Source organism: Equus przewalskii, chromosome 17, assembly GCF_037783145.1.
Source record: "Equus przewalskii isolate Varuska chromosome 17, EquPr2, whole genome shotgun sequence".
Classification (NCBI taxonomy): domain Eukaryota; kingdom Metazoa; phylum Chordata; class Mammalia; order Perissodactyla; family Equidae; genus Equus; species Equus przewalskii.
The window spans coordinates 77,506,001-77,531,653 of NC_091847.1; the positions used below are offsets into that span (position 1 = coordinate 77,506,001).

The 25,653-nt window shown below is 42.3% G+C and overlaps 1 protein-coding gene across 2 annotated transcripts in view; it reads left to right on the plus strand.

Annotated features, from left to right (window-relative positions):
- Nucleotides 1-25,234, plus strand: part of CD28 (CD28 molecule) — a 159,067-nt gene extending 133,833 nt beyond the window's left edge. For both annotated transcript variants that reach the window (XM_070580863.1, XM_008529891.2), the window contains exons 2-4: nucleotides 15,660-16,016; nucleotides 16,272-16,396; nucleotides 22,587-25,234. In XM_070580863.1, the coding sequence (XP_070436964.1) occupies nucleotides 15,689-16,016; nucleotides 16,272-16,396; nucleotides 22,587-22,715 (582 nt within the window). In that variant the 5' untranslated portion in view covers nucleotides 15,660-15,688 and the 3' untranslated portion in view covers nucleotides 22,716-25,234. The remainder of the gene's footprint in view (nucleotides 1-15,659; nucleotides 16,017-16,271; nucleotides 16,397-22,586) is intronic.
- The last annotated feature ends 419 nt before the right edge of the window (nucleotides 25,235-25,653 follow it).

Genomic DNA, 25,653 nt, shown 5'->3' on the forward strand with positions numbered 1-25,653 from the left:
CAGGCCCCACGAGAAGTGGTTGGAAAGTAGGTGTCTAACTTCTAGCCTGTTGCTGTCATCCTGATGAGTGTGAACACTGGAAGAGGGGTGCGCCGGGTGGCGTCAAGTGCTACTCAGTTGCTTGTTCGAGGATGTGGAAAAGAGACTTTAAACTTCTTTGGCCTTGGCATCTCAATGCTAATTTCACAGGCATCTTGATTTAGTCTGTGTCACCATGCAAGTTACGTGTGTTTATGTTTTCAGCGCTGGAAGGGCACCTGCACTGTGGTGGAGAATTTCTTACTTAACTTTGAGCTGCAGCTTTATCTCTGCATCACCATTACCGTCATCTTTTTCATTTGTCATCATCTTCATTATCTTGGGGACTCTGGCTGCCAAGGTAACTGGGTCACTGGTTCCTGATGGTGTCATAAGAGTCACCCACTCACAGTTCAGTCTGACCTCTGATCTAATCGTGAGCCCCTTTCTGCAATATCTGAGTCACGCTGTTGCTCACAATCCACCATGTAATGCACTGATTAGGGCTGTGACTTCTACTCATCACCCACTCATTCACGTAAGAATCTGAGTTATTGACATGCCTTACATTTCAACAATGACATAGATTCCCTCGTTAAGAACTTAGGTGGATGTTTGATTTTTTTTACTTGCTGAGAAGGTAGAGGGTTGTGCTTTTTATTGCTTGGGGATACTTGACACTTGATGAAGTGTCAGAACATCACCGTGGCTGTATTTGCAGTTTCATGTGACCTGATGACTTTCTTTGCTATTGAACACTACTAATAATAAGGGCATATAATTGAAGACCAGCTTTAGGAATGTTGAGTCCAGGAGTATTCCATTTCAGATCCACAGACTCTGTCCCATACAAGGTGGAAAAGAATGGGCACCTTTGAAGATAGTGTTTCCTTCCATGGTGAGGCTCTTAGGGGGATTGAAACTAGGTCTTAGCAGGATACTGTTCTCTAAAGCACTGAGTTCCTGTCTCTAAAGTGCCAGCTTCTTCTAATGCTTTGGTAAGACAGGTCTTCATTCATGTGCTCGTTCAGTAGGTATTTATTAATATCTTCTATGTGCTATTCTAGGTTCTCTGACGGAAACAAAAACCTAGTTTGAGCTTCAATGAAGTAAAAGTGAGAATTGTGAAATCTTTCTAGAAATATTTTTTCTTTCGGTTTAGGACCACTGTGAATGATTCTCTATTAACACTAATTTATTTTATGGAGAAAAATTATAAACAGAAGCACCCATACAATTGTTGAATTCAACCACAGACATGTAGAGACAGGAGGGAACTTAGACATCTTTCAACTGAGAGAAAAGGAAGCTGTGTTGATGGTTTCTAGAAGATGCTATAGAAAGATGACATTGCAATGTTTCCTGGCATTTTTGGATGCTTTTAGGCTGGGCCCATCTTACGTATCCAACTTATCTCCTTTCACACCCTAACATAAGATCCTCAACCCCAATATTGCCTCACATAACTGCACTCTGTGTTTACGACCTTTCTGATGCTCTTTCCCTCTTGGAATTCCCTCTTTCTCCCTTCCCACCCATCCAAATCCTATTTGCCTTTCACTCCTTGTTTTTAATGCCAGATCCACCTCCTTGAGGAAGCCTTCCCTGGGTAGTCAGCCTTTACTATGGACTTGTAAGAGGCATTCCAATGGGAGTGTAATTCAATCTAATAAATATTTATTAAATTGTCTGTTATATTTTAATCTCTATTGGAGTCTAAAGAAATATACAAAGAGGAAAAGAAAGAAAAAGACTTAGCACACAAGAACTGCTTGTGTAATTAATCAAATTCTCTCTGCTTTCACAGACTTTATGATCAGTTGAGAAGACTCTATGTGACAGGATATAACAGCTGGAAACAGATAAATCACACTTGGCAGTCCCTTAACCCACCATGCTGTTTGGTGGCTTAATGACTTTGCATATATTATTCTTGTCATCTGGAATGTCCCTTACATCACTCACCTGAAGAAGCCATCTCTGAGCCCCTAAATGGCAAAGTGAGGGACTTCTTTCCTTCTCAGGATTCCCAAAATTGTTACTGCGTGTTGATGCATCTCTTGTTCCCCTAGACTGTGTGCTGCTTGTGGGCAGGATCGTATCTCATTCATCCTCATAACCTCAGCACCACGCACAGCACTGGCAGCATTGTAGGTGCTCAACAAATATTTGTTGAAGAGGAAATGAATGAATTAGTACTAAAATAAGGAAACATAAATACTGCAGCAGAATTACTATAGAATAAAAATCCTTTATGGAGAGTAGGGAATTAAGCTGGACTTTAAAGCTAGATAGGACTTGAATGGATGACGTTATTAATAATAATTGCTAGCTAGTATTTATTTTGCACTTATAATGTGCCAGGTACTGTTCTATCTGGCTTTCCCTGTATTAAATAATTTATTCTTCCCCTAAATCCTTTGAGGCAGTTGCTCCGATTATCTTACTTATAAGATGGGGACACTGAAGCGTGGAGCAGGTAGACCAGCTTGCCTGGGGTCACACAGCTAGTGGGTGAGTAAATCCAGACGCTCCTGCTCCAGGGTTCATGTTATTACCAACGCCATGTTGCCTCAGGATGGAGAAGCAATACAAGTAAAGAAATGAAACCAGGAATACGGTTCCACGTTCTCGGAACAGATGGCCAGTCTGAGTGTGTGGAGGCTTAGAGAGGTGCAGTAGAATCAAGTCAAACAAAGGACTGCATACTGGGAACAGAAGTTCACACTTCATTTTCAAGGCGTTGTGAAACAGCTGAAAGTTTTTGGAAGTGGGATGATCTAAATGAATGCAGACTAATGACAAGGAGCTCATGTGATAACACTCGCCACTTTGCCAAGAAGAGGGTAGTAGATTAGGATTTGGGTGGCAAAGGTGGGAATAGAAAGAAGTGACTATTCTGGCAGATGTTTTGAAAGTAGAAATTCCAAGACTTAGTGACTGGTTTGTGAAAGAGAGAGGAGAAATCAAGCATGATGCCAAGGTTTTTGGTTCAGTTGGTATCACCAACTGAAGTCAAGATGTTGCTGTGCAGCTGAGTTTGGGAGAAAATAGTGTGTAGTTTCAGACACACTGAGTTTGAAGTAAAGGCTTGAGATGTCAGGAAAAATGTCCAGTATAAAGCTGAAGATACGGGAACTGGGAAAGAAGAAAATAGTTGGGAATCTTCATCCTTGGAATGAAGCTGGAGTCATGGGGATGGATGGCTGGTAGAAATTGCAGAAAAGCAGAGAGTTGAACTGAATCTGGAAAATAGCTCTAGTTAGGAGTCAGCTGAAGAGGATAATGAGCTAATGAAGGAGACAGAGAATGTGTCTGAAGAGGTAAGAGGCTAACGGAATGTCCCCAAAGCCGAAGGAGGAAAGTTTCAAAAAGAGACAGTGGTTACTAGCATTAAAGGTACAAGGGAAAGAGAAGTGAAGAAGGGCTTTGGAAAGCCACTGGTTTTGGCTAAAAAGAGACCAGCTGGGACTTTTGAGTTTAGGCAGAGTAGAGGGAAGGAAGATAACGCTTCAAAGGGTTAAGAAAAAGTAAAGGGGGACACAAGAGAGACAGTGAAAAGTAGAGGAAATTTCTCAATAAACTGAAGGCAATTAGGAACGTCTGTCACCCAGAATGTCTCCTGTGTTTTATACAAAGCAGGTACGTAATGAATGTTTGCAAACTGAGTGATTTAATTGTGTTTCACATGTGGAAGGAGCCGAGTGCTGGTCTTTGTGTGTGTGTTGTGTGTGTGTGTGTGTGTGGTGTTTCAGGGGTGGAGGGGTGAGAAGGCCATTAGGAAAGAGAAGAGGAGGAAGGAAAGGAAAAAAGAGAATGGAGGCAGTTTTCTTGCGGAGATAGGGAGGGAGATTTAGGACACCGAGGATGGGAGTTTTAGAGAAAGGAAGACAAATCTCTAAGAAGAATGGGGAGGAAGAGATGAGAGTCATGGAGTTTGCAGAGGTATGTTAGGATGAAGCCAGGGTGGATGAGTGATTCCATGCTGGCACACCTGATGGTAAAAACTTTTGTTAAATGTATGTGTGTATATACGTATGTATGTAAATCTCTCCGAACAGGTCATAATGTTAAACCTATATCCACAAGGGCCGCTGGGATAACGCAAGCCTTGACTTTGAAGACTCAGCCAATTATTTGTGCTTTAAATTTGCTGAGTCTTCAAAAACACACACTTTGGCTGGGCTTGGCCTCAGCTCACGGCTGAGATAACAGGGTCACCAGGTTCACACCAACCCTGCCCAACATGGCAGGCAGGGCTCCAGTTTCCAGTTAGGGAAGTTAATCTCAGCATCTCCCTGTGTTTTTCAGAACAAAGGTGTGGCTGCTGGCCCTTGGCTTTGGGGAGGCCATGTCTGTTATTCCTTTTCCCTTTTGTTTTTCAAACTCAAAAGCTAAAGCCACTGATTTCTCAAGGTAAGGAAATGTGATGAGGAGTTTTAGTCTGTCACACCATGACTTAACTTTTCTAGGCCTTTATTTCCTCGTCTGAGATAGGAGAGGGTTGGACTAGAAGACCTCTTGAGTTATTTCTGGCTTGAAAAATGCTACTTAAGTGGAATAAAAACCTTGCGCTTTCATCAGCTCTAACAGGGCAACTCAACACCCCGCCCCTTTGTGGATGCTCTTATGATCTGATAGAGAAAATACGAAGAATTGTAAACCAGCCGTGGCTGAAATCATTTGGAGAGATTGTGAACTGGGATCTTAGACACTGATATGCTTAGAAATGACCGCAGGACTTTCGGGACAGTATTGCCTGTGCTCTCCTCTTTCTTCCTGTGTAATGTTAAGGCTCCATGCAGTAATTATTTTCAAACTTCCAGGCCATGACACTTACCTAGAAGCTTCTGAATGTGCCCCAGTGGCACTGAGCAGACTCTTTGTAGGTGTTTAGGAAGAATGGGTTTAGGAAGAATGAAACACACAAAAAATGTACTATGGTCTTCCTTACAGAGTTGTTCCTAATGAGAGCTCAGAATGATGGTGGCTCAGGAAGAAAATAGGGTTCCCAAATTTGGTTACTGGATTAAAATATATATTTAAAAAACGCATTAATATAGGCGGTTCCTTGATACCTGTGGGATTTCTTCCTGTTACCTGAATTACTGTCATAGTATCTATGTAGAAAGCTATGAAGCCCTGGTTACCTACTGCAGGAAACCTTCCAGGGTAATAAAATTTGATTTTTGAAGTGGTTTGGTGGCTTTTGGTATAGATACCTCTTTCGTATTAGTTAAGATGCTCTGTCACGTTGCCCTCGTAGATTGTCCTTCTAGCATTAGGAGCTGAGAGGACGATCGTAGCCCTGTGTGTGGTAGGGACTGGGTCACATCACACCCAGCTTCATGTTGCTCTGGTTTAGGAAGCTTTGGTCCCAGAAGCTCACACACTGCACTGCTGGGCAGGGACAGGCTATGGTGCTGGCAATGGTTTTTAGCAGGTTTAATAATAGCTGTCATCCTAATACAGATGACATCCCAATGTACATATCTATCTCTGACTTTCTTGACCTCCAATCTGACACATTGAACTCGTGGACCTGTCCTCTAGGATGCCTGACCTGTCCCTCAAACCCAAACTGAACCCAACAGCTTTGCCCCAAATTTCCTTTCTTTAATCACCTACTTTTGTCAACGGTATCTCCACTTTCACCCTCACCCAGCCCATGAACTCCATGTCACTTTTGATTCCTGTTCACCGTCACTGAGCATACCCAGGCACCAACACCTTGTCCATCCTTTCCATCCCTGCTGCCGCGTCCACAGCTCAGGCCTAGGAGCTCACATGGATGCTATTGCAACAGCCTCGCAATCGGTCTCCGCATCAGCTCTACCCTCGCTCCAAGCCAGGGCACTCCGCACTGCGGTGCCAACCGTCCTGAGAGGCGCTTACCACCCTATTCTCAACGCAGATGTTAGCAACCTCTCCTGTTGCCTTTCTAGTAAAATCCATGTGACTTTTCTTGGGATTAAAGGCTCTTCATGATTGGTATCAGCCAGCTTCACCTACTTCCCACCTATATAAATGGAATGATCTGCTTGTTCCCAATAAATTCCTACACTGAAGGTCATCTCCTTCACCTTAGCCTGTCTAAATTTGCCCCAGACTTCATGGCCCAGCCCAAGGTCAGTCTGCACAAATGCCTCCAGAATCATCTGGTCTCGAAACAAGGCCTCTTTCATGTGACTGTCAGGGACCCTCTATAGGGCTCATGCACCATATGTGGCTCTGGAATGTAGCTAATTGTGTACCTGCCTTAAGATTTATCCTAGAAGGAAAAGGCTGCATCTTTTACATCTTCCCATCTCCTAAGAACCTGGTAACAAGATCTCAATATTTATTTGCTGAATGAATGAATGATTTTGCCCTGGCAGAAGTCAGAATACCAAAGAACAATTTTCTGACACATTAGAATTTCTTTTCAGAAAATACTCGTTGATCATTTTGATAATTATTCTCTCTTAAGCATTAATGACTTAGGCCCAGGTGCTCAGATGGGACTTTTTGCTACTGAACGATTTGACTTCTGAGTTACTTTCTGAGAGTTGCACACAGCACAATAATTTTTTAAAAGGACAAGGACAAGTGTCCTCTATGCTGTAGTATCTGCCTGTGTGGAAACACAGATCAGGGTTAAAGGTGAAGCTTAGACTAGTGCTGACCACAGCAGCTTGTTTAGTAAGTGTATTAATTAGGCTTCTATTTCTATTGTTACCGGTAATCATTTGTACTTGTTTGAGCCAAGGTCTCTTTAGATTTTGTTTAAAAATCATACTTTCTGTCAATTATAATTAATGCGCTTGATTTAACTGACAGTGGTACACAATCGTGGGCAGGGCTGGTGGCCTGGCCTGACTGTTTCTCTCGACAGAAGTCACTGCTTCTGTCATGGTGGCCTCCTCTACACGACTGTCTTTCCTCCTGGTTTTGGTAACCTCGCCCTCCCCTCCCCTCTTCAGACCTTAGGGTGGTCATGACTGCTGCTGTGACCTCAGGTTCTAGCACCACCCCTCGTGGTTCCACACCTCTGCCAGTAGTCCTTTTATAAATAAAGCTTCCTCCTACTGCCCAGCTTTGAGTGTGCTGTCTGCTTTCTACTGGGATCCTGAGTGACACAACATGTACGTATATACACCATGCTTTTTCAAAGCCTTTTTTTGGGTGAGGCTTTCCTTAAATCTCTATTCCTTCTGAAAATGGGGAGAGTTTCAAGATGATAGTCAACAGAAAACTAGATGAAATGACCACAAAGTTATTTTGAAAATGTAATCTGCATTATTTTTTTTCATTTTAACATGAATTTCAGAGAGTTCCTGGGCTATTCAAGGTGTGATAGATCATTCATAGCTTTGTGTTTATCTCCCTAGAAGCTCAGAGAGGATGGGGTAAGATGCTGTGGTCTGAGGCTGTTTTGCGCTCCTCTCTCTCACATCTGCATGAGGCCGCGCCACCAGCTAGAGTTACTGGAGCCGCAGACAGTCAAGTCTCCCTTTCCTCCCAGAAAGCACAGTTTGTCCTACCGATTCCTGAGCAAACACTGGATTCGCCTGGGGGGACGTCTGCCCCTTATGGAGCCTGGAAAGAAGCGAGGGGTCAGGTGTCCACGTGCTGAAGGGCGTCCTGGGCCTGCACAGGAAGTGTACTCAGAGGAAAGTTACGGTAACTTTACCAGCTCTGTGGTCAGGAGGTGGGTAATCTGTTCCAGGGGAACCAGCGTCACCTCCACAATATGGTCACAAACACCACAGGGCAAGGGGGCCAAGATAGAAACCTTTCATTTTCTTCGGTTCCGGCCCAACACGTTGAATTCTTTTCAGACAATGTAAAAAAGGAAACAGCGTGATTAGGATCTTACAACCTGATTTTTAAACTGCAAAAGAAACTCTGATCGTAATGTGCAAAGATGGGACACAAGAAAGTTCTTAAGAGGTTCTGAAGGGAAATCACGTTGCTAATTAAACACATATTATATCTTTTTTATTGCTTCCTTATCTTCCCAAGGCAGAGTTTAGTCTTGAGAGCTGCCTACTCCACTCTCTGGTTCACCAGCCTCTATGTGCCATTTTTTTTCTCTATGGTGTTCTGATAAAGAAAAGGGAAAGTGAAATATCGTAAATTCAACATCACAAATAAACGTATTTCACAAAGGCCCTGAAGTTAAGGATTTTCCCAGTGAGGTTTAGACTGAAAAGTGACTTTATGTATTGGCTAAAGTTCATGTTCAAACTCTTTTGTAAACTTGGGCAAGCTGAAATGGAAGCATTACAATGGTGTAATTATTGCTTGTGGATCTGAAATAATCTATGAGGCATTTCATGTGACCATGTTGCCTGTAGCCCTTATTTGGGGTCTAGCTATGACCTTCAGGAAGCCTCTGAAATAGTAAGCAAAATGCTTTGTGTATGTGCATTAGACACAAAGAAAGTTTGGAAACATGCTTTTTCTAAATATGACTATGAAATCAAGTCAATCTTGCTGAATGCACAAAGCTGGTTTTCTATTCATTCATGATTTAAAGCATTACTCCTAGAATCATAAAGAAATAATATCTCAGCTTTTCCACTATTTGTGTGACCTTGTTTAAAAGTCACATACTTCTTTTATTTTCAGTTGCCTCTTCTGTAAAATATGGGATTGGCTTAGATTCATCTCAAACTTTCCTTCCAGTTGAGCACTTTTTACAGATGGCACTCCAGCAAGATGGTGGAGAAAATAAAACTTATCTTGATCCTGTCCTCTTCCCGCTCCGTTTACTCCCATGCTTTATGTTATTCTCCTCCCTAACTCTCACTTCTAGTACTATCCAACTAACAAGTCCAACTGTAAAGAGCATCTAGAATCAATCACTGAAACTGTGTTGGCATTTTGATGCGACCTGACAGAGGGAAAAGAACAACGGAAGTCATGAGGCATGAGCCAAGTCCCAAAGGTCACTTACTTCTCCTGTAACTTTGAGCAAGTTATTTGACCTCAATTTCCTCATTTATGAAATGGGCATAAAGATGACTGTCCTGCTTATTTACTTCACAGGTTAATATGGAATTCGTATGAGATAAAATAGGAAAAAGTGCTTTGTAACCCTATGAATGTAGGCCACAGTTACTAATTTAAATCAATGTCTTTCCCACATTACAATCTAGGCTTCATCTTCTTTTGAAATCCAAGCATTAACTGAGCTTGTGGGGAGGGTCCTTTTAGCGTCAGGGTTCCTTCTCTGGTGTTTGGAGCCACACCTTAGAGATGGTTATCTGCTCCACCTGTGCAGAGAGTTGAGCTGGTTATTAATATAGTAATTGACCCATTTACAGTAGGTGAAAAGGGAAGGATTTCTTTTTTGTAACCAAGCTCCTCCCCCCATTCTTATGGAAGCACGCAAAAACTTTCAATTTTCCAGAAGTCAACTGTATCACAAGATTCACATATTATCTGTGGGAAATCTTTTAGCTCTCACTGCCTGCTCATGAGCAGTAGATAAGTACCTTCTCACCTCCAATCTTACTCTTCATGTTGCCTGTTGTCAAGGAGGAGTTGTGAGGGAACGAGGTTTGAGGTTACTGCTTCCTGTCTCCACACCTTTAGCTGGTTTAGCTGCTAGGAAAGGCTTTGAAAAGCAAAGCACTAAATTCATCATCAAAACAACTTGTCAATTCAGTTAGAGAAATGTCTGTCAGCCAATCTTTTGATACCAGAAGCAAATACAATTGATGGTCGACAATGTTCCTCTTTTAACCTGGTAGGTTTGAACTTGCCTAACTATTCACTACAGGGAAAACCAAATATTTACAGGGAAAAGGCTAGATCTTCTAAGAACAAATTAGTCTGAGAAGGATGCTTTCCACTCCTAGCATGAACTGGAAAGCAAAATGGAATCAAACAGAAGTTAGTGCAGGGAAGCTAAATAATTCTCTAGTTTCTTCTGAATCTAGATATGGCCTTAAATTTTACAATATGTCCTTAAATTATTTGAAATACTGTGGATTCCCTAAAACTCAGAGGACCAAAATATGTATCAAAGTCAAATATCATTTGACATTCCGTCTATCAGTTGCTTTGACTTATCCGTGTCATTACTCCACTCCCATAGAGTAAGAGGTGTGCATTTCACACATGCTCCATCTTAAAAAAACAGGGGAATCAGAATTTTTGTGTCTACTGAAAGTCATAATGACCACATACATTCAGTATCACTCAGAGCAATTGGTTATCTTTTTCTACCACCAAGAGTGAATGTCCTTCATTTAGTGTCTCTCCAAAGCAGGTGTAGATTTTGAAGTCCTATGAGATGAGATGGTTTATCACTTAGGCTTCTCTGAATGATTGACATGAGCCAAGGTGGGACCAAGTGCTATAAGGATATAAATGTTGAAAAACAAGAGGTTCTATCACCCAATCCTGACTCAGGCTGAACCCTAAGCTAGGAGGCTGTTGCCACACAGCAGCACATGTTAGGCAAAGTACTTCAAGCGTAGCACCTAATTTTAAAATGATCTGTATTGACATTGAAGGGGGACAAAGTAAACATCGACAGATAAGCTGGCTGTCTCTTTTTCATCAAATGACCATGTAACCGATATTTTTCAAGCTCTTTCCCAACAAAATGTTAGTACAAAGAGTCACACAAAGAAAGACTTGCCTTTCCCTTGCTCAGTTGTGGAATATTCCATCAACCAGGAGAGTACTGAATATGTAACAGCCTGCCTAGATATCGGGATCTTGGATTGCTCTGCCCTGAGGAATTTCTCAATTTGTAGTGCTGAGGTAGGATGGGCTCAGGTGCAATCTGATCAGCCGTAACAATGCTGAGGTTTAAAGTTGGAGGCCCCATGATGAACAGAAGGAAAATCTGTCATCCAGTTATCTTGCTTTATTGTGCTTCATGAAGGAAAAACAGTTTCAGGAGAGAAACAGCACTACTTCTGCGTTCTGAGAAAGAGCAAACACTGAACTAAGCTCCAGGGGGTCAACTGTGCTCCCAGGGACCTTTGAGGTAATTCATGTTTTCTTTGCAATGATCCCTTAGGCTGGAAGAATGTCTTCTTCACAGCCAGATGTCCAAACTTCACTGCAGTTTCTGAGCTGTCTATTCCGGTCATGTAAGGAATGAAGAAGAGATGTAGGCAAAAGGAAAAGTGTTACTTACTGGTGGCTCTTTGTGTCCTGAGGACGGTCATTTTTAACTCCTCCTTGTCCGTCACTTACCACATCTAAGCTAATGCTGAGTTGTGCCACTTTCAGCCTGTAAATACTTCTTGAGTTTATCCACTCCTTTCTAACTGTTTTTCAGGCCCATATCACCTCTTGCCTAGACCACGACGATTGTATCCTAACTGGTGTCCATGTTTTCACTCTTGTACCCTTCACATCTACCTTGCACAGTTTTGCTAAAGTGATCGCGTAAAATGAAAAGTCGCACATAGCACTTTCTGCTTTAAATTCTTCAGTAGGTCCTCATCACCTGCAGGGGAGGGCCTGAGCTAAGCTATGCTTGCTTTGTCAATCTTGTCTTCTACAACTCAAGGTCCAGCAAAATTGAGGTAGCTGTAATTACCTACATCTGCCATACTCTTTCTCACCTCCTTATTGCCTCTGCCTAGATTGTTCTTTTTCTCTCTTTCCTCACCTTTCCCATAGTACCCTACCTCCAAACCCCAACACACTCTCCTACCTCAGCCCACTTGTTAACACAAAGACTCATCTTAGCTAGGCCAACTTTTATTTAATAAAAACTTGTCAAATCAATGTATGCATAATCCTTCAAGAGTCGGGTCAGCAGTTACCTTCTTCAGAAATCCTTAGGGGGTCCCCAACTGCCCCAAGAAGCATATGCAGATCACTGGGCCACTATATTTAAAGTAGCTGTGTATGTATCTTTCTTTCCCAGCAGACTGTGAACTGCCCAAGGATAGAAACTGAGCCCTGTGCATCTTCAGGAAATCCATTCTTTTTTCCCACGTGCATCTCACAAAACCCTGAGTTTTGTGAGACATCTTAAGCAAACTACTGGAGTGGAGATGCTAGAGTGTCTCTCCCTTCCTCCCCTGCCCTTCCCTTTCCCCACCTCACTGTGGGTGCTGGGAGAAGGAAGCCAAACTGGGGACCCATCCAAGGCTTCTCTCCAGCCTTGCTTGGTTTCCCTGCCCATGCTCCTCTTTTTTTCATCTCTGCAAAGAGGTCCTATTCTCATCTTTTTTCTTATATCAGCTCTGAAAGGCAGATCAGGAAGAATTAGAATGTCCATGAAAACAGAATCCAAATAATTAGTAACAAAAAGATTATTCCTGGAGGGCTCAGTATGCAAAAATACAAATACCTAACCTGCACTCCCTGAAGAGGAGGGAGATGCTGGCATTCCTTGCTGGCATTGGTTCTTCCAGTCAGAACCGGCCCAATGAGTCTTTCTAAGTAAACAAAGAAGACAGCCAAGCAAAATAAAACAGAACAAAAAGCAAGTTGGATTTTCCTGTCAAGACAGGTTGAACTTTTTGATTCTTTATGTGTTTGCTTTTCAGTGCTTTTAGGAAGTACTGTTGAATGAAAAACAAATGAACCAAAGTTGTTGAGACACAAATTTTGAATGAATTTTGAATGAGGAATTAATGAGAGGGTAGTTAGATCTAGCTGCTGGTAAGAATGATATAGTCAGATCACCATCTTTCACCTATTGATCGTTAATGAGATTCCATTGTTCACAAAATATTATACAAAGAAGTGTAACACATCCCCCTTGATCAAAAGAGACTTGGAAATTAGAGGTCTAGAGGAAATACACACAAGTCAAAAGCCAAACAAATTGAAGCATATGAAATAAGAGGTGTTCGAAACGTAGAACCCGGCCAAATGGCAAATGGGACCTGAGAAGGAAGAAACTCTCTAGGCCGTGGAGTTAGTAAACAAAGTCTGGAGAGAGGAATGCTCACAGCGTGTTCCTGGGAGGCTGACTTTTAAATGGTCTGGAAAATTGGGAGGGTTTTGTTTTGAGGAAATGAGGCTGAGAAAACCTATGGTGGCCTATGAATTGAGGATAAGAAATGAGCTTTCAGCTGTTAAGCTTCTGGTTCTCAAACTTGACTGCAAATTGGACTCTCCTGAGAAACTCAAAAACTATGGATCTGGGTCTTATACCCAGATAGCCTGATTTAATTGGCTGGGAATCAAGGGTTTTTAATGTTCCCAAGTGATTCTAATATGTTGTCAGCTTGAGAAATCTGTTAGGCTATTGTGGTTTTCCATCCTAACTGAACATTAGAATCAACTGGGGGAATTTTTAAGACAATACCAAAGATGACCCACAGAATGGGAGAAAATATTTGCAAATCACGTATCTGATAAGGAACTGGTATCAAAAATTTGCAAAGAATTCTGTTAATTCGACAATAAAAAGACAACCCAGTTAAGTAAGCAAGTGATCTGAATAGACGTTTCTCTAAAAAGGATATACAAATGGCTAATAAGCACATGAAACAAATGCTCATCAGTCATTAGAGAAATGCAAATCAAGCCACAATGAGATACTACTTCATATCCAGTAGGATGGCTGTAATAAAAGAGATGGACAACAACAAGTGTTGTCAAGGATGTGGAGAAATTGAAAGCCTCATAGACTGCTGGTGGGAATGTAAAATGGTGCAGTTGCTTTGGAAAACAGTTTGTCAGTTCCTCAAAAAGTTAAACATAGAGTTACCACATGACCCAGCAATTCCAGTCCTCGTATATACCCAAGAGAATTGAAAACATATGTCCACATGAAAACGTGTACATGAATGTCCATAGCAGCATTATTCATAACAGCCCAAAAGTGGAAGCAACTGAGGAATGGGAAAACAAAATGTGGTATATGCACACAATGGCATATTATTCAGCCATGAAAAGGAATAAAGTTCTGATACATGTTTCAACATAGATGAACCTTGAAAACATTATACTAAGTGAAGGAAGCCAGATCCCATTTACATGAAATGTCCAGAATAGGCAAATCCATAGAGACAGAAAATAGGTTAGTGGTTGCCATGGGCTGGAGGGAAGGAAGAATGGGGAGTGGCTGCTAACGGGTCTGAGATTTCTTTTTTGGGGGGTAATGAATTCTGGAATCAGATAGTGGTGATCCATTCACAACTTTGTGAATATAATTTAAAAAACACCGAACTGTGCACTTTAAAAGGGTGAACTTAAAAAAAAAAAGGTGGGCTTCATGGTACATGAATTATATCTCAATAAGTTGTTATAAAAAAGTGAAAGAACCAATGCAAATGCCCCATGCCCTCCCCCAACATAGACCAGTTAAATCAGAATTTCTGAGAATGGGACCTGGGCATAGGTATTTTTTTAAAGTTCTTGATGTACAGCCAGCACTGAGAACTATGTGGGAGATGAAAAGCTATTAGTGATTGAGTTCTATGCAGCAACCTTCTCCCCAAAGCAAAACAAAACACTTGAGTACATGAATTCAAATCCAGGTTAAATTGTAAGTTTTATTTTAATAGAGTCTTATTTTATTTGGTTTTTCCCTATGGGTGTAGGGAGTGTTGCTTCAAACAACCTTTTTTCTTAAATGCAAGTAGGTTGACAATTATCAGCATACCCCAAAGCAACAGCAAAATTTTTTTAATTTGTGTTGAATTTTGAGTCAAAGACATCAGTGATTTATTAGAGAAATTTTGGAGAGTTTTGGTTGCAAAGTTGGTTCTCAATGCTTCAGTGGTCTATTCCTCAGGGGGTTGAAGTTTACTCGGGGTTTAGTCCTAGCTTGGCTCACCATCTGCTCAGTAATTTTAGACAAATGATCTAATATTTCTCAGCCTCACACAGTCATTAAGGGAAAGGAAGGAATATATTGTCATGTGCCAGGAATGGGGATGTGGTGGGAAACAAGTGGAGTAGATGTGTCGCTTCCCTCATGCAGTTTATGATCTAGCTTCAGTGTCTTCACTGTAAAAGTGAAGAGATTGAACTAGATGGTCTCCAGATTCTTTGCTGGTTCACTGGGATAGCATAAAGGTCGAAGATGGACTAGAGAGAGAACTCCTGTGGGCCTCTTCCATCTGCTCTGATTTAAGCGAACAAATATGGGAATTTCTTGAGAAGGTTGTTCTCATAATTTGCTATGGAAGATGAATTAAACTCTTGGGTTACCTTTTCTCTTACCTCTTTATCCTACTCTTGGAATGGGCAAGAAACAAAGGCAAAATGTCTCCAAACATTTTAATTCCTTCACTAAAGCCTGTATTGCAACCTGAAAACAAATCTATCTGTGTATCTGTATCAGGTGTTAAAAGCCATTTCCAAGTGTTCCACTCAATCAGGAAATTGACACGATTAAGCGTGATTAACATCGTAGGAATCTCAGTACAGATTCAAAAATTCCAAAGGCGGAGCTGCGGTGCTCAGTGCCGACAGAAGGCCACATTCCGCCTTCTACGTGAAAACATGCCCCACTCTTTCATTCGGAGGAGGATGAAAATAATATTGAACTGTAAACTTTTAAACTCAGTATAATTATCTCCCAAAGAGCCCCTGCATCTTCATCTGCCAAGAGAAAGCCTTTGCTGGAGAGCTGTTTATTTTGTTAATTAATATATCTTGATTTCAGGGAAAAAAAGTCCTTATACCTTTGTTCTAAGCAAATGATTTTTCCCCTCCAGAGAACAAGATTTTGGTGAAGCAGTCGCCCATGCTTGTGGTGCACAATAATGCGGTCAACCTCAGCTGCAAGTACACCTACAACCTCTTCTCCAAGGAGTTCCGGGCCTCCCTCTACAAGGGAGCAGACAGTGCTGTGGAAGTCTGTGTTGTGAATGGAAATCACTCCCACCAGCTTCAGTTTCACTCAAATACAGGATTCAACTGCGATGGGAAATTGGGCAACGAAACAGTGACATTCTACCTCTGGAATTTGTACGTTAATCAAACGGATATTTACTTCTGCAAGATTGAGGTCATGTACCCTCCTCCTTACATAGACAATGAGAAGAGCAACGGGACCATTATCCATGTGAAAGGTAACACGCCACATCTCTATTGGTGTGCCCTTCTGGAGGAATGGCTTTCAACTGCAGTCTTGCAAACTAGGTCATGATTAGTGGTGGGTTGGATAAATCCCAAAGGGGATAGACCAAAGGGGAAGTCTACACATTCTAAGCTAGTGATATTTTGCATATTTTTATTCCTCTCACGTTCTTCCATAATGTTCCGAAGGAAGGCAATTTACTCGTGTCATTCCCATATCATTTAATCCACTCTCTTCTGTTTTTCAGAGAAACATCTTTGTCCAGTTCATCCGTTTACTGAGTCTTCTACGCCATTTTGGGCACTGGCGGTGACTGGTGGAGTCCTAGCTTTCTATAGCCTGCTGGTAACAGTGGCTCTTTGTACTTGCTGGGTAAGAGAAGCAGAGTGGCTTTCACATAACTTTTCCACTGCACATGCAATCTGAACATATCCAAGACTTTTGCCTATGTGGTTTATTTTCTGTTTAACATGTGATTATTATTATTTTCTTTTTCCCTGCTAGGTTTGAGTAGGTTCTCTTTTAGACTGTCTGACTTTACTGGAGATAAAAATCTGATGTGAGTTCTATTTTCCAGAAGGCACTGATTAGCATTAAGAAGCTAAAGGGGTAAATTAGGGTGGGGGTATTTGGGGCAGTTACTTTTCTTCTCTCCATTTTGCACTATTATTATGACATATGAAATAGTTTTAATATATACACATGTATAAAAATCTAAGCAACTCGGGAACGTAGGCAACTGAAGCGAATGAACAACTTTGGTTCAGGGTCAAAAATCATGAGAAATTTGGCTACTGAAATTATGCATTCAAACCTAGCAAAGAAACTAGGTCTGTTTATCTGAGTCATATTTTTATCTCCTCTGAAGCAGTTGAGTTTTGTGAGGCTAAGGATGGAGCTGTCATTATGAAACTGTAATGGGAATCAGATTCTTCTGAGCTCTCACTACCAAACTGGAGTTTACCAACTTTTGCAAATGTTCATGCAATAAACTGGGTGTATGTTTCTTCACCTCCTTCAATGCTGAAATTTTGGCCTAGGTTTGAACACATCTTGATGACCATATCTACTGTTCACAAGGGACCTCCTTACCCAAGTCTTTCCCATACTCAGAAACTTTCTATTCTTCTGTACACAGTGTGGTACGGAATACTTCATGCATTGATTCCATCTTGTCTTTGAATTTTTTTCTAGAAGTTACTTGCATGTGTGAGTCATTTCTTCAACAAGAAATACATGCTCCTCAAGGATAAAGGGCTATTTCTCTTGATATTCACCATCCCTCTGGTATTAGGTACACTTACTGCTTAGTGAACAATTGATGAATTGATAACCTCCATAGAGGCCAAACTAAGGACTTAAATGAACATGCCTGAAGTACAATACTCATCTTTAAGGCATACCCCATCCATTTAACTAGTCCATACATGGGTCAGTGATTTCTGGAAGTCACACCATGTGAAACCCTGGGTTCACAGTCATGCCAATGATAGATCCAGCCTGGGATCCTTTTAAACTCTTGTTGTCCTATTGCTAAAGTTTACCTCTCGATTGTTCCCTACATGCTTCTCCCATTTCAGAAGACTCTAGTGGTCAGGTGGATGTTTGTCAGGCTGCCTATTGCCTAATCTGTCTCTTCTGCAGAGTAGGGAACAAAGTGGCTGCTTGTTCCTGGAAATCCTTTACACTAGATATCATTTTGAGGATTTGCCTACCTCGCCTTCTGCAAGTTGCCCAAGCCTGATGGAGACCTTTTTTTTTTCTATTTTATTTTTTATTGAGGTTATGATAGTTTACAATCTTGTGAAATTTCAGTAGTAAATTATTATTTGTCAGTCACATTGTAGGTGCACCACTTCATCCTTTGTGCTGACCCCCCACCCCTCCCCCCCTTTCCCCTGGTAACCACGAATCTGTTCTCTTTGTCCACGTGTTTATCTTCCACATATGAGTGGAGTCATACAGAGATTGTCTTTCTCTATCTGGCTCATTTCACTTAACATAATACCCTCAAAGTCCATCCATGTTGTTGTGAATGGGACGATTTTATCCTTTTTTATGGCTGAGTAGTATTCCATCATATATATATACACACACACACCATATCTTCTTTATCCAATCATCAGTCAGTGGGTAGTTAGGTTGCTTCCATGTCTTGCCTATTGTGAATAATGCTTCAATGAACATAGGGGTGCATGAACATAGGGTCTTTTTGAATTGCTGATTTCAAGTTCTTTGGATAGATACCACGTAGTGGGATGGCTGGGTCATATCGTATTTCTATTTTTAATTTTTTGAGAAACCTCCATACTGTTTTCCATAGAGGCTGCACCAGTTTGCATTCCCACCAGCAGTGTATGAGGGTTCCTTTTCTCCACAACCTCTCCAACATTTGTTATTTTTTATTTTGGTGATTATAGCCATTCTAACGGGTGTAAGGTGATATCTTAGTGTGGTTTTGATTTGCATTTCCCTGATGATCAGTACAATGCCATCCGTATATCTTCTTTGGAGAAATGTCTGTTCACATCCCCTGCCCCTGATGGGGAGCTTTTATGTGGTGAAATATTGCCTAAGTTCTTCCTCTGAGGCCAGTTGAGTTCCTTCATGTCTGAATCTTGGTGTCTTCATCCAAGTTACCTTCCAGCCTTGAACCTCTGTAGTGTTTGCCAGTGATTTTAGAATTTAGAATCTTAGTTCTTGTTTTTATCCTGATCCCCTCGGGAATCTGAACTTCTTAATTTAAAGGCAGGTGCAGTGGCTTTTCAGGTAACCTTCCAGGGCAGGCGCTCTCCTGTAACGTGCTGACCCAGGTCAATGTAATTTACTAGCTTTGCAGGAAGCTGTTTTGGGAACTGCTTTAACTTTCAGTGCCCAGAAGGGGACTGCTCATCATTTAAAACTTATTGTAAATATGCATTAGAAATATCAGTTACTATCATCAAGGCACTAATTTGCTAAGTGACTCAAATCACCCAAAGGGACAACAGCAGCTTCTCATTTTCAATGAATTTAAACAGTTTACTTTCAACCCTGCAGCGTCATAGACACTATGGGTTTTTCTTTGGCAGCGCTCCTAATCCCTAGCGACGTTCATCTTGCTTCATCCTGAGAAAACTCACTTTGGTCTCATTCTGTCTCACAGGCTCCCTGTAATTTGGGAAGTCCCATGTTTGGCATGTCTTACCTTCCTGTGGTCTCTTGTAGTCAGTTAGCTTACCCAATAAGAACTACCTTTTACTTGCATCTCAAGCCTAGGTCTTTGTACTCTCTGACCAAAAGGGTGTGAAGCAAATATATATGTATGTTTCATAGAATAACACAGCATTTTACCCTGGGCTCATCTTTTTTCTGCTGCTGTCACTATTTAAGCAAACAGCACCTTGCTGAGCCAGGCAGCCAACTCATTAGGGACCCCTGGATTTTCAGCCAGTTCCTGGGTACTTTTCTGGGATCCTGTTTTTGGCTGCTCTGCACCATGCCTTGGTGTAAGCTGCTGTTTTCCGGAACTTCCTGAGGGCTTGTGATGTGCTACTGTAGGCAGTTCTAGGCTGAGTGGGTTTCTGGGAGCAGCTGCAGATTCTATCTCAGTTCTTGACCTGTTGCTGACATTTAAATAAAGAGCTGCCTCTGCCAGCCTGCCCCAGAGCAGCATCTGTTACTCTCACTCAATCTTTCATTCACTCAGCTGAGTGGTAAACCTATTCTCTTTCTTAGTCTAAAGGAGCCTTTTTAGAAACAGGGTCTTCTCCACCATAAATCACTACGTTGGGAATGTGGATAGTGTGCGTATAGGCATTATCCGCCTTTAATCTAGTGGAGTCTTGAAGACCGTGTCTTCAGGTGAATCACCTGCGTACACCTTGTGTCTTGCTGCTTCTTCCAGGAAACAAGTGGGTAGGGGCGTGGGTGGAGGGAAGAGCAGGGGAGGAGTGGTCTTGAAGTCACACATCTTTAGCAGACATTGAATGGCGAAGGGGCAGGATAGATGACCCAGGCACACACACACAGAAGGGGAGTACTCTGCACACAATATGCGTATGCTAGATGCGTGTGGACACTGGGTTCTGTAGAGTGTCCCCAGCCACACATGTGTTAAGTCTATCCCACTGCTGTGTTTAGAGCTGGGTGATAACGACCAAATCCACTATCCGGTAATGGCCTGAGGGTAAGCATGGGAGCTGACTGCAGCAGAGCTTTCATAGTCTTTGTGACCCAGAGAACCTCAGAGTCAAGATGTCTTCATTATTGGGGCCTCTCTACCAGCTATAGTTTTATTTGAGTGTCCAGATGCAAAGATTGTCACTTGGGAGTCTGGCAAGGGGAATCCTTAGAGTTGGAGTAAGTGCTGAAATGCCTCCCAGGGTACCATCAGCTCCTTCCACACTGATCTGGGCCAGACATTTCCTCGCTCTTATTCCTGCCCTGCCATAATCCTGTGCCCAAGAGAACTCTAGTCTTTCACTCATAGAAAGGATGTAGAACCAAGATGTTTGAAGAGCAACTTCCCTCATCTACCGGTTTCCATGGCTACCTCTCTCTGAATGAGTGCCCCAATTATGTTTGTTTAATGCTATCCTCTTGTTAGTTTCAGCTAGATAACCCATCCATCCTCTCAAATCTGAAATGATCAAAGCTGAATTTATAACCTTTTTCAAATCTACTTCTCCTACTGCCTTGCCTTATGTTTGTGGAATGGAACGCTATCCTTCTAGTCAACCAGGTTTAAATCATCAGTCATCTTTTGAGTATGAGCAAGAAAGAGGAGTCAAGTAGTCTAATAATATTCATTCTATTTTGGTGATATATTTTCTGTCCATTGCTTCGTTTTCATTCCATTCTTTTTCATGATTGGACTCTTTAGATCAGGACTTTTCAGTCTTGGCACTATTGACATTTTGGGCTGGATAATTCTTTGTTGTTAGGGGCTGCCCTCTGCATTGTAGGATGTTTAGCAGCATCTCTGGCCTCTACCCACTAGATACCAGTAGCATTTCTCCCAGTCATGACAACCCAAAATGTCTTCAGACATTGTCAAATGTTCCCTAGGACAGTGGATAAGGGAGTGAAGTTGTCAAGGATGAGGCTTAGGAGGGCTGGCTTGGGCAACTTTATATAGTAATGTCACTCACTCAGAGGAGAAACTCTGGAAGAGGACTAGACCTTAGGGGAAGATCTTGAGTTTCTTTTTGGACTTGTTGAGTTTAAAGTGCCTAGTCCAGAGATGTAAATTCGGGTGAATAGGTGGTAATTGAAGCTGTGAATGTGGATGAGGTTGCCTAGGGAGCGAGGATGTGTGAGTAGAGGAAAAGGTGTAGGACCAAGCTGTGAGGAACTCTAACACTGAATGGCTAACTGGAGAAGGATGAGCCTACAAAGGAAGCAGGAAAGGAGTGGCCAGAGAGGTAGGATGAAAAGGGGGACGGTACCATCTCACGGAAGGCAAAGTGGAAGAGTGTTTTAAAAAGGAGAGAGTAACCAATAATATAGAAACAGAGAATGTTGCTGAGAGTTCAGAGGATGAGCACTGAAAACATGCTGGTTGTATCTGGTGATGTGGAGGTCAGTGTTTTTCCCTTTTTTTAACACTGACTCATGCCCCTTTGACAAGGAAGGTGTCAGGGGCTCGGGGAGCAGTGCATGGGAACAAAGCCAGGGCTGAAGTCCTTCACTTACTTATTCAGGTGTTCGTGTCACTCATGCCCAACATATCTACTTATGCATTGGTCTTACATTCCAAGAAATAGATATTTTTTTCGAAATATAGAATTTGCAATCTAGAAATCTGAATGGCTTTCTATTTTAGAATTTTTATTATTCTTTTATCAAACGTGTAAATTTTACCATCACATTGGCCCAGGAAAGATGCTTCTAACCCCTACTCCAACTTTGCTAAGATCCCTGGTGAGTACAGCTCTTTCTCTGGGTCAGCATTGTCCCCACATACCTCATCCCTGGCAGAAATTCATCCAGAAGGAGCTGAGTCTGAGGAACGGAGATGAGTGACGCTGTTGTCTTTACAGAAATGAACATACATATAAGGGAATAGGAATGCAACTGGTTGTCTAGAACTATAACTCCCCGTTAATTTGGACTCCCCTGCTGTGAATTTATGATTATTCCAGACTCTGGAGGGCTGACGATCCTCTTGGGTTGCTTATGGAAAAATGGCTTGTTAAGCAAATGACTGATGGAAGAAGATTGCAATAGGGATGCTGAACCTTTTCCGAGGAGGAAGGGCCTTCCGGAGTATTTACATAGCGCAGTGGCTGGGTTAACTAGGTATGCTTTGGGGAGTCAGGGCAAATGACAGCATTGAGCGTAACATGGGTGCGTTTCTCTAAGATACTTCTTGGTTCTGATTTTTCAAGTTGATTTAGTCCAAAGTAGTTCGGTTTGATGAGTCAGTATCCAAGTCCAAGGTGCGCAGTGACCTCCCGGGGTTCAGCTTCCTTTAACAGCCGGTGTTTCAACAGTCGCCCCCCAAATCTTAGAACTCCTCCCACGACCTCTCCTTCCGTGTCCCCGGCCCTCTTCACAGTGACACTTCTCTCTTCTGCAGATGAGGAATAGGAGGAGCAGGACCCTTCAGAGCGACTACATGAACATGACCCCCCGGAGGCCGGGGCCCACCCGAAAGCACTACCAGCCCTACGCGCCGGCGCGGGACTTCGCGGCCTACCGCTCCTGACACGGACGCCTATCCAGATGCGCGCCGGCCGGCCCCGCGTCACCCCTGGACACCACCGCTCTGGATAGGAAAGGACTGCCCCCCCGTCGGCCGGCCGCCTCGGGCTCCTGCGACGCCCCCTGTGCCAAGGGTTCTTGAACCACCAGCCCAAACGACACCATCCTGAGACTCTGAAATGAAGTGAGAGAATAGGACTGTGGCAGGCCATCCCATGGAGTGCCACGACCCCAATTCAAACTCACCATGTATTTATTGACTTGCTGGAGGGGTTAGGGTGGAGAACAAAAAGGGAACGGATTGTTAGCCTTGAAATCTGCCTCCAGCGTCACTCTTTCTCACTCACCTTAACATTGTGGTTGCGAAGAGTGATATCCAACGACTTTTTAGACGAAGAAAGGTCAGAAAATCATTCTATTGGGTTCAATGGGGGTTTAGGGCAGGGATAGGTTAGAGTGGGGGAGGGGGCGGGAGATGGAAACGTTTTAAAGCCGTTAAAACACTGTCTCTCATTCATGAAATGAGCCACTTAGTTCCTATTTAATGCTGTTTTACTTTTACTTTAGAAAGATGTAGACATTGTTTTTGATGATTTCTGGTCGTGTTTAGTCATTTTGACCGATGGAATCCCTTCAAAGCCCCGCGAGGCAAACCAGCTTGCTTTCCTCACTCCCTGGGGTGGGAGTTTGCTGTGGTCTTCACGGTGTGATTTCAAAAGCGTGAAGTAGTCCTCCCACACCAAGAGAGAATGTGTCAGGAAGCAAGGCCACTTGATGTCGACGTTATTTGAATACTACGAAGGGTTCTTTGTTTAGCGGCTCATTACAGTCAAATCACCAAGGGGGCTTTTCTGTTCCATGTGTTCAGGTTTGCACAGTTGTCTCCTCTTGTCTGTGTGGAGATCTGAAGTGGGATGCTGAAAGGGTATCTATAGGAGAAGTCATGATACTGTGAAAAAGGGATGTTAGCATTCATCAGGGGACCGGGGAAGAGTCCCAAGAAACTTCTTCTGAGGGAGGAGACTAGAAGGGAATGACAGGTTCTTGCCATGTGCTGAGGGGTGGCTGGCATCTGGTGGAAGTTTTCCAGAAGCTAGCAGCCAGCAGGAGCCGTGGTGAGGGCATCTTTGCAGGGACTCTGTGTGCTTTAGGGCTGAGCTCTGTGGGTTCAGCTGCCTGTTTACCCTGGAGGTCCATCGCCATGGAAGAATATTCTGGAGGGTGTCTTTGGAGACAACATCAGGGTCCCCAAGAGACACTGCCAGGCCTGACCCCGGGATGACCGTGGATATTCTTCCGCCTCCAGTGTGGGTTAACTGGAGTATGCCTGGAGGCCTTGAAGAACGGCTGTACTGCTGCCCTTACGATCTGCTTAGTGCTTCGATTTGTTCCCATGGTAGAGGAGGCTGGGTTCTGGAGGCAGGTAGATCCCGGTCAAGTCCCACGACTAGTTGGCCTCAGGCAAGTCACTGCCTTCCTGAGACTCTGGTTCTTCAACTGTAAATGGAGATAATGATCACAAATATCTGTCCCTGTCCTATAAACCCCATGAGGACGTGGCCCAAGTTTGTCTTTTGTTCTACTTGTCCCTGACACTTAGTACCTGCCCTGCATATAGTGTTAGCTAATATTATTATTGCCAAATACGTAAATTATGTATAAAAATTAAACTGAGCAATGACCTGAGAAGGGAGAGAATATTATAATACAAATTTAAACCCACTACCCAGGGATGAGGGGATATAAAATTTGAGAGCCTCTGTCTCCTATCATTTTCCTGTTTTGGAATATTTGGGCTTGTGATGAAATGTACAGCATTCCGCCTCCCACTTTTATGTATATAAAGAGGTCTTTAATTTTTTTGTACTATGGGGAGGGATAGGAATCTTATGATTCCAGACAGAAACTATTGTACTTTGGTTGATTTTTAAATGAGCTTCCATTCCATGAATTTAATTAATCCAAACAAGGTCAAACTCAGCAGTACTTGGGTGATGAGAGCTATTGAATTTATGCCGGCACGTGTGCTAAAGAGTTCCTAAATATAAGTTATCAAGTTGGATTTGAAAATGGCAGAGCTGGAGAACTTTTAGAAAGGGCAATGGCAAAAAATAAATAAATAAAAAAATAAAAATGGAAAGATTTGATCTTTGGCAATAAAAGCTTTTGTTTTCTGATGGGAAAAATAGGTTTACTAAAGATGAATCACACTTTAGATTTTTCTTACTCACTCTAAACAGAACCAAGGTAAAAATGTTAATAGGGAAGTCCATTTTCACTATTAGTATGAACTAAGAAATAGTTTAAAAACAGTGGTTGGAGCAATGTTTTTACAGTTTCAAATATGGCGATTATGAAGAAAACAATGTCATTTGCTGCTACTATTGTAAGAGTCTTATAATTAATAGTAATTCTTTAATTTTTGATTGTGAGCTCACTTATTTTGGGCTGACTATGCCAATTTAAAGAGACCAAGTGTACATTGTGCTCTGTGTATTCAGTGATAAAGTTACCGAATCACCATGTGCCTGTTTTTAAATTTGTGGTTTAATATTGTCTTTCAGAGCAGGTATGTTTCACTTTTGGCAGTGAATCTGGAGAAAACTTACTGTTTAAGAAAGACGTGGGATAAATCCTTTTTATAAATCTCCAGTTTAGCCTTTTTTAAAGAAAGTCTAGACTTTCAGATACGAATTTCACTTTCAGCAAGGTAGACCTCTGGTGTGTTTGCTTGTCTTTAGTCACAATTTCTCATCAGACTGGTGGTTTGCATCTCTGAGCTGTCGGGCTGGGCTCCCTATGCATTCCGTGAGATGTGAATGCTCTATGAGAGAGATCAAACTCCTGCCTTGACTCCCTCAGTCCCTTGGGTTAACTAACTCAGCTACTAGTTCTCAGGGCTAATTTAATGGGGATGTTGATAGTTAAACGGATGTCAGATC